We start from the raw sequence: 14,727 nt of genomic DNA, 5'->3' as shown, positions 1-14,727 counted from the left end.
AGAAAGCACTTACTACAAACTGACCTAGGGAGGAGGAATCTAAGCGCACAACCGTCTCGTGCACTGAAAAGACAGAAAGAATAGCAGAGGCGGAAGTGATAAAAAATGTATAGGGCAGAAAAACAGAAAGGGAGAGCAACACAGAAAATGGCTTGCTCAAATCTACAGTGAGATATCACTGAGTTTTTGATGAATAGTAAGCAGTGTGTACATAAACTGATACTTTATACCCTAAGAAAAACTAATGGAGAAAAACTACCAAGAAGATGAAAAATACTAGATGTTGGAGACTCGAAAGAATTTAAAACCCTAACCAATCAGAACGATAAAGCCTTATTGAGCAAATGGGTAATTCACTGAAGATCCTAAAAAAGAGTAAGTTTTAGGACAAGAATTAACCTTTTCCTAAAATAAAACCTTCCAGATGGCTCAGTGGTAATGAATCTGCCTGTCTATGCAGGAGTCACTGGAAATATGGGTTTGATCCCAGGGTCAGGAAGATCCCCTTGAGGAAGAAGTGGCAATCCACTCCAGTGTTTTTGCCAGGAAAATCCCATGGACAGAGGAGCCTGGTGGGCCACAGTTCATGGGGTCTCAAAGAGGCAGAAATGATTGAGCACCTATAAGCACAAAATAAAGACTATGCTAATCACACCTTAACAAAGACTGCAAACAATTCTCAGAAGGATTAATTTGAACTGCAAATAAATTTGATGTCAGAACAAAGTCTACCAATTGTTAAGGACAAATGCTAAAGTCAGGTACTTGACAGTGTATAGCAACTTTTATAATAAATATGGTTAGAATTATGAAGGCACAAAAAATATGCTATAAACGGGAAGAAATTCAGTCAATAAAAGCACTCACAGAAATATCAGGTATGATATATTTACAAAAAAAAAAGCATTTTAAAACAGCTCTTACAAATATATTAATATTATGACTAAATTTTATTTTATTATTTTTTTTTTAGTTTTTTATTTTTTAAATTTTAAAATCTTTAATTCTTACATGCATTCCCAAACATGAACCCCCCCCTCCCACCTCCCTCCCCTTAACATCTCTCTGGGTCATACACTTGTTTGGCTTAATATTGTTAGACACTGTAGAAAAATAGATGAATGAACTTGAAGACTATGAAATATAGAGAGAGACAAAAATTTAAATTATGCCTAAGAAACCTACAGAAAAGTCATTAAATTATCTTATATATATGGAACTTTAGTTCTAGAAGGTAGGGGTAGGTATTAAAAATATTTGAAGATTATGACCAACAGTTACCAAATTACTGAAAAGTATAACTGTACCTATACCCTACGTTCAATGAAATACAAGAAGTTTAAGACACACAATAATCTAATTACTAAAAAGAAAAAAGACAGAAAAAAATTTTAAAGTCTGCATAGAACTATTTGCCTATGTCTGCATATGCAAAAAGTCTGCATAGAATATTTGGTGAAAATATTCTTCAAGCATGAAAGCAAAATAAAAACATTATCAAGTAAAAGCAAAACAAACAGAAACAAATTCTCAGTAATTTGTTGTAATAGATTGCATTATAAGAAATGGTAAAGAACATACTTTAGGGTGAAGGGGCACTAATAATATTTCAAAATTCCAATCCCCACAAAGGAATGAAAGGCTAGATATCATTTTTTCCTTTCTAAGCAGGTATAAGTATAAAGTATATTTGGTCTATTTCATTTCTAAAATTCTTAATATCTACTCTGTTCTTTAAGGTAAAAATAATAGTAATGTAGTAGAGAGTTTATAAAGTATGTATAAATAATATATATTTTCAAAATAACACAAAGGGTGGGAAGGTAGACAAGTGAGCATAATGTTGTCAGATACATATTCCAAGCTTTAGAACAAACATACATACACAAAATAAATATAGGGCTATAGCTATAAATTAATAAAAGGCTTTAATGAAATACTAAAAAAACTAAGTAATTAATGGAAAATAAGATAAGGGAAGTGGAGAAGGCGATGGCATTCCACTCCAGTACTCTTGCCTGGAAAATCCCATGGACAAAGGAGCCTGATAGGCTGTGGTCTGTGGGGTCGTGAAGAGTCAGACACGATTGAGCGACTTCCCTTTCACTTTTCACTTCATGCATTGGAGAAGGAAATGACAACCCACTCCAGTGCTCTTGCCTGGAGAATCCCAGGGATGGGGGAGCCTGGTGGGCTGCCGTCTATGGGGTCACACAGACTTGGACACGACTGAAGTGACTTAGCAGTAGCAGCAAGGTAAGGGAAGAGGGCCCAAAAATAAGAACACAGAACTGATGAAATAGAAAAAAACCCTAGACTTCAAATCCAACCATAGATAATTGTATTAAATGTAAATTCACTGAATCACACCACTGGTGGACATAGTCAGACTGGATGGAAAAGCAAGATCCTAAAGAATTCCACCTTAAATGTGTATTACATGTATCTGTATACTTATCTTTCAAGAATATATATGTTGAAGTCAAGAGGATAAAAGAGATATGTTTATTAATCATAAGGAAATTAAGGCTACTATCTTAACATCAGGTAGAGTATACTTCAGCACAAGAAATGTTACCTATTATGAAGATGGGCATATCATAATATTAAAAAGATTAATTTCTCAAGACATTGGAAATCTAAAATGTATATGTACCTAGTAACAAAGCTTTGAAATATATAAAGCTAAATCTGATAGTAATTGAAGAAGAAATTGACAAAATCAGAATTATAGTTGGAAATTAACACTCTTCTCCATTAATCTATCAGTCACAAAGACAGGACAGAAAATCAATAAAGTAATAGGCATCTCTAGTAATTTATCAATTCAGTTCAGTTCAGTTCAGTTCAGTTCAGTCGCTCAGTCGAGTCTGACTCTTTGTGACCCCATGGATCGTAGCACGCCAGGCCTCCCTGTCCATCACCATCTCCCGGAGTTCACTCAGAATCACGTCCATCGAATCCTCGGTGGTCCCCTTCTCCTCCTGCCCCCAATCCCTCCCAGCATCAGAATCTTTACCAGTGAGTCAACTCTTCGCATGAGGTGGCCAGGGTACTGGAGTTTCAGCTTTAGCATCATTCCCTCCAAAGAAATCCCAGGGTTGATCTCCTTCAGAATGTACTGATTGGATCTCCTTGCAGTCCAAGGGACTCTCAAGTGTCTTCTCCAACATCACAGTTCAAAAGCATCAATTCTTTGGTGCTCAGCCTTCTTCAGAGTCCAACTCTAACATCCATACATGACCACTGGAGAAACCATAGCCTTGACTAGATGGACCTTAGTTGGCAAAGTAATGTCTCTGCTTTTGAATATACTATCTAGGTTGGTCATAACTTTTCTTCCAAGGAGTAAGCGTCTTTTAATTTCATGGCTGCAGTCAACCATCTGCAGTGATTTTGGAGCCCCCCCCAAAAAAAGTCTGACACTGTTTCCACTGTTTCCCCATCTATTTCCCATGAAGTGATGGGACCGGATGCCATGATCTTCATTTTCTGAATGTTGAGCTTTAAGCCAACTTTTTCACTCTCCTCTTTCACTTTCATCAAGAGGCTTTTTAGCTCCTCTTCACTTTCTGCCATAAGGGTGGTGTCATCTGCGTATCTGAGGTTATTGATACTTCTTCCAGCAATCTTGATTCCAGCTTGTGTTTCTTCCAGCCCAGCATTTCTCATAATGTACTCTGCATATAAGTTAAATAAGCAGGGTGACAATATACAGCCTTGACGTACTCCTTTTCCTATTTGGAACCAGTCTGTTGTTCCATGTCCAGTTCTAACTGTTGCTTCCTGACCTGCATATAGGTTTCTCAAGAGGTAGGTCAGGTGGTCTGGTATTCCCATCTCTTTCAGAATTTTCCACAGTTTATTGTGATCCACACAGTCAAAGGCTTTGGCATAGTCAATAAAGCAGAAATAGATATTTTTCTGTAACTCTCTTGCCTTTTCCATGATCCAGTGGATGTTGGCAATTTGATTTCTGGTTCCTCTGCCTTTCTAAAGCCAGCTTGAACATCTGGAAGTTCACAGTTCACGTATTGCCAAAGCCTGGCTTGGAGAATTTTGAGCATTACTGTACTAGCATGTGAGATGAGTGCAATTGTGCAGTAGTTTGAGCATTCTTTGGCATTGCCTTTCTTTGGAATTGGAATGAAAACTGACCTTTTCCAGTCCTGTGGCCACTGCTGAGTTTTCCAAATTTGGGGGCATATTGAGTGCAGCACTTTCACAGCATCATCATTCAGGATTTGAAACAGCTCAACTGGAATTCCATCACCTCCACTAGCTTTGTTCATAGTGATGCTTTCTAAGGCCCACTTGACTTCACATTCCAGGATGCTTGGCTCTAGATTAGTGATCACATCATCATGATTATCTGGGTCGTAAAGATCTTTTTTGTACAGTTCTTCCATGTATTCTTGCCACCTCTTCTTAATATCTTCTGCTTCTGTTAGGTCCATACCATTTCTGTCCTTTATGGAGCCCATCTTTGCATGAAATGTTCCCTTGGTATCTCTAATTTTCTTGAAGAGATCTCTAGTCTTTCCCGTCCTGTTGTTTTCCTCTATTTCTTTGCACTGATCGCTGAAGAAGGCTTTCTTAATAGGCTCTTGTTATTTTTTGGAACTCTGCATTCAGATGCTCATATCAATTACAAGAATAAAAAGACAGAAAATCAGTAACGAACAAGAGACATGAACACAATTATTAACCAACTTGACATATTTTATACTTAAAGAACAGTACAACTATCAACTACGGAATATACTTTTAAAAAGCCTACTCATGGAACATTCACAAAGATTAGCCATATGATAGGCCATAAAACAAGTATCACTGCTTATTACAGAACCAAAAATGTAGAGAGTATATTCTTTAGTTGAAACATTTTCAATGTTTGGTGACTTGAAAAGTCACCAAATATTTGGAAATTCAAAAAAACATAACTAAATAACCAAATTATCAAAGAAAAATCACATAAAAATTATTTTTAATATGCATTTATTTATTTTAATTGGAGTTTAATTACTTAGAATTCAGTCATGTTGAATATGAATAGACTGGTGAAAAATGAAATACATTGCTAACTTCTAGAAAATGTCAATACAATGGGTAAACATTAAAAAGAAGAGATAAAATTCAAATATCAGTATCAATCAGGAAAAAGGAAATATCACTGCATCTCTATTCCACAACATTAAATAACAAGATGGGAATGTTTTACATTTAATTTTACAACTAAACTAAATAAACTTTATCTTAAAAGACATAATTTGAGTAATTGGCACAGGACAAATATGAATTATTGCCTATCAATGAAATTGGATTCATATTTAAAAATCTCCCCACTACAAAAAGTTTGAGTAGTATAGCTACAGCTTCACTGATGAATTTTGTCAGGCACATAAGAAGTAATGATACACATGATCAAGTGGGATTTACCTCAGGTATACAGAGTTAATTTAACTGTTAAAAACTAATTGATATAGTTTGTCACATGAATGAAATAATAAAGACTCTTACATTCCTCTTGGTTAATGCATAAAAAGCATATGACATAATTCAACATACTTAACAAAACTTTCAACAATTTAGAACTAGAGGAAAACTTCCTCAGCCAGACAAAGAGTATCTACAAAAAAAAAAAAAAAAAAAGAAGAAGAAGAAGAAGAAGAAAAGATTCAACGTCATACTAAATGGTGAAAACTAAAGTGTGTCTCCTTTCTTTTTTCTCTAATCACTTAAGTTCAACCTTTAATGGGGATCCTACACAGTAAAATAAGACATAAAAAGAAATAAAATATCTAGAGACAGGAAAGGAAGAATTAAAACTGTCTCTGCAGATGCAGTAAGGGCTTCCCTGGTGGCTCAGATGGTAAAGAATCTGCAATGCAGGAGACCTAGGTTCAGTCTCTGTGTCGGGAAGATCCTCTGGAGAAGGGAATGACAACCAACTCCAATATTCTTCCTGGAAAATTCCATGGACAGAGGAGACTGGTGGGTTCCAATCCACGGGGTCACAAAGAGTCAGACATGTCTAAGGAACTAACACATCCATACCCTGCAGATGCAATAGGTATATATGTGTACTATGTTGAAAATCTACCAAAAAATACTAAAATTAATATTTATGGATGAATTCATACAAAATATTTAAAAGATATGTACACTGAAAAATCAATAATATTGCTGAAGAAAAATGAAAGAATGTCTAAATAACTGAGGAGATACACTGAGCTTATTGATTACAAGGGGCTTCCCAGGTGGCTCAGTGGAAAAGAATCTGTCTGCCCATGCAGGAGACAGGAGATGCAGGTGCCATCCGTGCGTTGGGAAGATCCCCTGGAGAAGGAAATGGCAACCCACTCTAGTATTATTCTTGCCTGGAGAATTCCACAGAGGAGTCTGGCAGGCTATAGTCTATATGGTTGCAAAGAGTCAGACACAGCTGAGCACGCACAGACACATATTGATTACAAGACTCAGTAGTATTCAGATGTCAGTTCTCACCAAATTCACACATTAACTTGACAAAATCCAGTTAAAATTCCAGGAAACTTCAATTAGCAAATTATTCTTAAAATGTGCATTAAAATTAGAACACAGAATAGCTGATACAATTGGTAGAAAAAGACTGAACATAAAATACTTAACACAGTTGATTTCAAATTTTTCTCTAAAAGTGTTAATAACCAGAAAAGTGAGGAACTGGCTTAAGCCAGGCTTACAAATTAATGGAACAGAAGAGTGTCCATAAACAGACCCACACAAATGAGATTATTTTGTCATAAAAAAAATGCCAAGTAATTTAATGGAGAAAGAGTACTATCTTAAACAAATAGTGCTACAACATGTGGATATTCATGCTGAATAAAAGTTAAAAGCTTGACAATGCTAAGCATTTTGCAAGGATGTAAAACAGCTGGAAATTTTATACATTGTTGGTGGAAGTATCAATTATACGATTATTAAGGCAAATAGTCTGGCCATTTTCATACAGTTTCCTTATTATATAGTATAGAAATTCTACCCCTAGTTACTAACCAGAGAGACATAAAATTGTGTCCACAAAAAACTTACACATGAATGTACAAACTGTTTTTATTCATAATCACTTAAAACTGAAACTAACCCAAATGTCCAATAGTCAACAGGTAACTGGATAAACAAATTGTAGCTTATACATATATTAAAAGTGGTCAACAGTTAAAAGAAATGGACAATTGATACACATAGAAACATAGACTGATCTCTCAAATGTTATTTTGAGAGAAAAAAGCTGGCTAGAAAGGGTACAGTTGGTGAAGATGCCACCTGCCAATGAAGGAGACCTGGGTTTTATCCCTGGGTTGGAAAGATCCCCTGGAGGAGAAAATGACAATCCACTCCAGTATTCCTGCCTGGAAAATCCCATGGACAGAGGAGCCTGGTGGGCTACAGTCCACGGGGTCACAGGGAGTCAAACATGACTGAGAGACTAAGGGTGCAGAGCACAGAAAGGGTACAGAAATGGTACAGACTATATGATTCAATTTACATTAGTTTAAAAAAGACAAAAGTTATCTTAAAATATGAAAGTCAGATTACTGATCACCTGGGACAGGGGTGAGGATGATTGGGAAGGAGGTGCCTAAGGAAACTTGTAAGAGGGAACGTAATGTCTGTATCATGATTAATCTAATCGAAGCAATAGTTGAATAGGCATATACATTTGGCAAGATTCTTCAAACTGTACACTTCAATGGATTCACTTCATTTTTGGTAAATTACATCTTTAAAAATGTTTATTTGTAAATGCCACTATAAGAGTAGTGTACATTACTCTTCGTGGATATGTGCAAGAATTTCTCTGGGGACTGTAAATAATTCTACTCCATTCCATTTCTTGAGTGATCTTCCAGACCATACAATGTATAATAACCATTCTCACTTGTAAGTTGATTCCAATAGCTTTCCAAAATGGCTGCACTAATATAAAACCTCACCATGTGTGTTAGACTTCTTACTGATTGGTATCCATCTGTACAATTATCAGGTTATTCAAAGTACTACATTTTACAAATATGTTAGGCATGAAATGGAATTTATTATAATCTAGATTTGAATTTCCCTGATTATTAACTAGATTGAATATGCTGTCATATGTTTTGTCTCTTTCTCATTTTATGAGTTGTTTTCTTATACACTTGAGTTCTTTATTCAATCTCTTAGGCTTTGTCAGTCATTTGTGTGGCAAATAACTCTTCCTCGGTTGTGTTCTTTTATTTTTAAACTTTTTTGGCAGCATGTGAGATCTTAGTTGCCTGATCAGAGGTCGAACCCCTGCTCTTTGCATTGGAAACAGTCTTAACCGCTGGACCACCAGGAAAGTTTTCACGTTCTTTTAATGAAAAGAAATTGTTCTCATTCATGCAGTCAAAAGTATCAGTATTTTATGGGTAGCAATGCTTTATATATTGTTTAAAAATTTAATTCTTCCCTACAACAAAGACATGAAAACATTTTATATGTACATAAAATATACATTTTTCTGCAAGAGTCTATTAAGCAGAGCCAGGAAAAGTGAGAATGGAAGATCATGTAGAAAACTGTTTCCTAGATCATGTTTGGTACATCTTTCTGTCCTTATTCCATTGGCCAGAGCTCAATCCATGCCCCTATCTAAAGGAAGATGGAAAAATGAGGTAATTACATGTCCAGGAAGAAGGAAAATGTGTTTTTTGAACACCTACCCAATCTATTCTTCTGAGGAATATTTCAGTTCTTTCTTCACATTGAATGTACTCAATCTCATGTGGCCTCTGCATACTCTCAACTCCAAAATTTCCAGATCTCCATCAGGTCTAGATACGGATCATCTTGATTCTGTAACTTGTGTACTTAAAATATAAGTTAATTATTCACTGTTGGTTACTACGAGTGAAATGACACAGAACATACAAGACACACAAGAGACAGACAGGACACCACTCTGGCCAGAGGAACAGAACTGGGCAAACTAATTGCCGTTTATTATTATAAAGCCCTCCTTAGGCAGAATTCCAGACTGTGAGAATAAGCCTTTTCAGTACAGTGCAGTTGCATACATGTTATCGTACAGCAAAGGGGAGTGAAATCTCTGTCTACTGCAGAGTCTGCACAAAGCCCTCATCTCCCTCTTATCTCAAGAAGGGAATGCTCCCTCGTTTGCAAGGGACCATTAAACTCAAGGCTGTATCCAGACTCTTTGGCAGAATGCCTCGTATGCAAGGACGCTCAGCCTGAGCAGAGAGACCCGTTTGCAGGCACATCTCTGCTACCCTATTAACCCTTCATTCACAGGAGAAATATTCTACTCAGAAAAAAGAAGGAGTCTCAAACTAATCACTGATCCATCACAAGTATGAAATTCTCCTGTAAGGTCATTCATTGCACAGCCTATCTCTTTTTTGTGTGATTGTGTGGAGGAGCGTTTGGTTGTGGAAGAATGGGAGAGTTCATGATTAGACTCTTTGTAAGAAATTATCTTGTCTATGTTCCAGGGTACCTTGGCTTCACTCTGACATTTTTCTTGTTGGTTTTATTTCATGGATGCAGTTGAAATGTGTCTTGAGGAGTGTTCCCTATTTGGGGCCTGTACAGATTTAGTAGCCCAAACTCCTGTATCTACCTTTGGAAGCTTAAAATGTATTTTAAGGCTCAAATGCTCAAAGTTTTGCTATTGTTTTAAATTCAGACTCTTGATTTATTTGACAGTGTACTCATTTCAAAGTCTGATTTACTTCTGACTTGTTTGCTTCCACTTAATTCAATGTACTAATAACTTCACTCATTTTTTCAATGAATAATACTTGAATTATACAATTAATAAAAACTCTAAAAGCTAATTTTAAAGTCTTATCCAAAATAAAGCATACTTTTTTTCTCAATGGACATATAACTTTCACAATGATTCATTCTATATTTTAACTACAAATATTGATTAAAGTTACAAAAATAAAAACCAAACTGTATGGGTCACTGTCTCTTTGTGTCAGAACATAAGGCATGTGGTTACCTTTGATACCAGAGGAAAAAGTAGACATACTTTTATTATCAACCATAAAAAATTTACACATAAAAAATTCTAGCTAGCAAAGTTAGAGTGGAATACTATGCTAATCAATAAAAAGGGATAAGGGAAATGAAAAATAGAAAGTCGCAAATTAAAGCACAAAAATAATAAAAAATTTAAAATACATAATTTAAAGACTAATAAAATAGATAAACCTCTGACAAAGCTTATCATTATAGGTAACACTTATTGGTTATACATATACATATATTTGCAATATATGTATCTAAGTAATTTATAAGAACTTAGCTCACTTAATGCTCAAAATCATACTATGAGAATCACTCATTCATTTACTTCATAAACATTTAAGTACTAACTATGTGCCCAGCACTCTATGAGACAGTGTAGATATACTCCTGAACAAGAGAAATAATGCCAGCGCCCTTAAAATATTTGCATTCTGAAGGAACAAATAATATTTTCATTTTAAAATGAGGAAACCAGACTCATAGAACTTAGATTACTTTCTGAAGGTCACATAACATCTGTGTGTTTGAATTTTATTTGAATGTAAATTGTATTCCCAGGTAGACCATGTTCCTAACCAATGTGCAGTGTTAAGAGGAGAGGAAGTTGAGAAAGCATATACTCATACCATTAAAGTTGGAAAGAAGATACAAATATAATCATTACAGTATTGCAAACATTTTTTTTTGGTCTCCTTGTTCTGTGCCAAGTACTTTAACTTATCAAATATTTATAACTACCCTCTGAAATAGGGACTATTATTTCTGAAATAAGAACTATAATTTCCACCATATTTTACATTTGGGGTAACTGGAAAAACAAAACAAGATGTCAAAAAATGATGAAATGATTCTTTTAAAAATCATGATTGTTTAAAAATTATTTTTAAGCATTTGGATCTTTAATTCATCTGAACTATATTCATGGTTTTGTTGTGAGATGGGAAATGCAACTCAGAAAAGATGTAGTTGCACAGTTACTTTTATTCTGGGAAATCTGACTGTGGAAAACACATTTAACTTCTACTACAACGTGTGACCACTTATAATAGAAGAGTTTTTTAAACTTTTAAACAATTAGCATTTATATAGCTCACTGCTAAAATATTGAAATCATGGATGAAATACTTTTGATTTTCTAGGGAAACATGAATTGCCAAAGTAAACACAAACAGAAATTTAAATACAAATAATTAAAGAAAACAGAAGAAATTGAAAACGCTTTCCAAAACTAACTCCACTTATGATGAGGATGACTTTATTTTTATCAGTCTGATCAGTTTCTTAAGGAACATACAATTTCTTTACTATTGGAGCTATCACAATAGGAGATGCAAATATTCTGGCATGTTTACCAAGCTATTATCCATCACTATGACTCCAATTTTGTCAATGCTAGCTTATAAATAAAGCAACTACCAACTCCCTAACAAGAATGTGCACATGTAAACCAGCAAACCTAATGAGTACAGACAATCTCACCTTTGAATATAGATGCAGAAATATTAAATTAAAAACTATAACAAGTCAATTCTTGTACATATTAAAAGAACAATGTGTGAGGCCAATAAATTTGAAAATGCAATATTCAGTTTTCCTAGATATTGATATATGTACCTAAACAAAGAAGCACAACTTGTCAACTCTAATATATCAATTTCAATTATATCTTATACTTAAGAAACAAGTAAGAAAGATGTTAAGAAATAAACACTGTGTTTAATGTGGCATTGTTTCTAAAATTTAACACTGCTATTACTCCTGTCAGGAAAATTAGTGAAAACATATCCTACATTTTGCAATTATAAAATGTTACAAGAGTCCAAGTAATATATACAAATCACTTTGATGTTTAAAAGAAAAATAACCCAGAAGACTACACAAATAAGGAGACTTTACTGTAGAGGAGACATTTAGAATGGCTCTCAAAAGATTAGTAGGACTTTAACAGATATGATTGGAAACACACAAAGATGTGTTTCTGGGTCAGGAGATGTGGAAAGAAATAGTGAGAAATAGAACTGAAAAAGCAGACTGAGTCCAGAGCATAGAGTGCATTAAATATAGATAGTAATAAATAACTCAGTGGAACAGAACTGTGAAGACGGAAACAGATTTAAGCATGTGAGAACCAATTATATAGCAAAGGTAAAATTCCAAAAATTGTTGGAAAAGGAGTTTTAGTGATTCTAAAATAATTAGTTGCCATTTCCCATCTCACACCAAAACCATGAATATAGTCCAGATGGATTAAAGATCCAAATGCTTAAAAATAATTTTTTAAAAAGTTACCAGAAAGACTGAAGGAAATATGAATACATACTTGGATTTACAGATAATTTTTAAACAACCAAAAATTCTGAAGTCATGAAAAAACCTACAGATGCTTCTTTCTCCCAAAAGTATTTGTAAAATTTATCACAGATGCCATCATAAACTATGAGTATACCGAGAAAGAACTTTTCTGGTAAATGAACTCATAATGGCCCTAATACACAAAGAATCCTAAGAAATTAAACACTGCAAATAGGCAAACAGAAAAGTGAAAGAAATAGTTGAAAAATAACATAAACAATTCACAGTGAAGCAGATTCAAATAGCAGATTCATAGTATAATTATGAAAAGATGTTCAACTTTCTTAGAGTTCAGAGAAATTATAGCAAAATGTCATTTTGTACCTATCAATACTGATAAAAAACAGATTGATCACATAATGTGGTGGCAAGGATATGGGAAAACAGTCTCAGGTATTACTGATGGATGTGGAAAATGCTACTATATTACTGAAAACAATCTGGCAGCACTTATTAAAATGAAAAATGGGCATGCCCTTGTGTCTGTCAATTCCACTTTTGTGAATGTCTGAAGTAGAAAATAAAAAGCAATGGCATATGATATATATGTACAAAGTTACATTTAGCAATGTTATTCCTTAGTAGCAAAAAAAAAAAAGGAAAAAAAGGCTACACTGAATGTATAGAGAATGTTTGATTAAAATTCTGATGCATCTACACAAGGGAATAATATATAGCTATTAACCAGAATAAGTCAGCAGTTGATCTTGGATTTGATTTTTATTAATAAAAATTTTTTAATATGTGCTTATATATGCATCATAGAGACAAGGCGGGAAATTGCTTGCTAACTTTCTTTCTGCAGAAGATATTTTAAGGGATTGGAACAATAATGAGTTTTTAATTCATTTAGCTCATGACTCTTGTTCAACTTCTTATGATAAGCGTATATTACTTTTGTAAATTTCTCCAAATTACTTTCACCATTTAAACAATTTTACACAGTTTTAAAAAAGTAAAGTATAGCATGTATATGTGTAAAATATAACCTTTGAATTGCTTTTCTGAAATACAAAAGAAAAGGAAACTCTCTTTCCTTGTAATCTAACTTATAAGCAGACAATCCACATGGAAACTGAAGTATATCAAACATCACATGGTTCTTAATTCTGATTACACTTTATTGCACTCAGCCTATTAAGTGCTTAAATTACCAGATAACAGAATCTATGTTCCTAATAGTGGAAGGTGTATTAATGGCATTTTTACTCCTTATTGTAGCCCAGTTCCAACAATCACATGGATGAAGGTTAATGGTTATATTCCTAGTAAGTCACGTCTGCGTAAATCTCAGGCAGTACTGGAAATACCCAACGTGCAGCTGGACGATGCAGGCATATATGAGTGCAGAGCTGAAAACTCACGTGGAAAAAATACCTTTCGTGGACAGTTGCAAGTATACAGTAAGTGTTCTCAGCAAAGTTTGATGCCCTGGTCCCAAGAGTCAAACTGAAAATGCAATTTGAACTAAACATTGTTAGATACATATACCATGCTTCTTTTGTATGGTAAATCATTGAGTAAAATTACCCTACACACAGAAATGCTTTAAATTAAAAATAAATGAGGAATTGTCAGGTTCTTTTTATAGCATAAGTAATTGCTAACCTTAAAAATATTTTCCTAGCACTAAAGCTGTCATCTGATGTTGCAAATCTTGTAATAGTTATTAACTTATTCTTGCCCTTGGCCTGAATCAGGAGTCACAATTTATTGCCCATGAACCAAATCCTACTAGCTGTCTTTTCATTTTTTTGTAAATAAAATATTTTTGAAACACAATGACACCCATTTGTTTGCATAATGCCTGCATCAGCTTTAAGCACTGCTAAGGTAGAATTAAGCTGTTGAGAGACAGATCAACTGACATCAAAAGTGTCAAATATGTTCTATCTCATCTTTTACACAAAAACTTTGCTGGCCCTACACTAAATTATTGCATCTGTATGATAAATAACCTTCATGGCTTACAAATGTTTATATTTGCCAAAACTTTCAGAGACAACCGGGTTGTGTGTAAGAATTGGGAAAATCTGCTTCCAAAATATATACAATCTCATCTTCTATAAATAGCAAATTATACTTTTCACATTTGCTTTTATAATGCATATTATATATAACAGGTAAGTGATACTATTCTTATTTTCCAGATGAGGACTCTAAAACTGAGGGAAACTGTAACACAGAGCACTGATACAAGAAAATACAGATCCTTACAATGTGAAATTAATCAAATTGCATATGAAGCTGACTCTGCTGGAAACTATAACTGTTACTGTATTCAAGATCAGTTCATCTAAAGTTATTCACAGG

The 14,727-nt window shown here is 34.3% G+C and overlaps 1 protein-coding gene across 1 annotated transcript in view; it reads left to right on the top strand.

Moving 5' to 3' along the window:
• CNTN5 (contactin 5) overlaps positions 1 to 14,727 on the top strand; it is a 642,146-nt gene that overhangs the window by 279,443 nt on the left and 347,976 nt on the right. The window contains exon 7 of the mRNA XM_069553671.2: positions 13,636 to 13,817. Within this exon, the coding sequence (XP_069409772.2) occupies positions 13,636 to 13,817 (182 nt within the window). The remainder of the gene's footprint in view (positions 1 to 13,635; positions 13,818 to 14,727) is intronic.

This window comes from Ovis canadensis, chromosome 15 (assembly GCF_042477335.2).
Source record: "Ovis canadensis isolate MfBH-ARS-UI-01 breed Bighorn chromosome 15, ARS-UI_OviCan_v2, whole genome shotgun sequence".
NCBI classification, from domain to species: Eukaryota; Metazoa; Chordata; class Mammalia; order Artiodactyla; family Bovidae; genus Ovis; species Ovis canadensis.
Note: the sequence above shows the minus strand (reverse complement) of the source record. Positions and strands in the feature narration are given on the sequence as shown.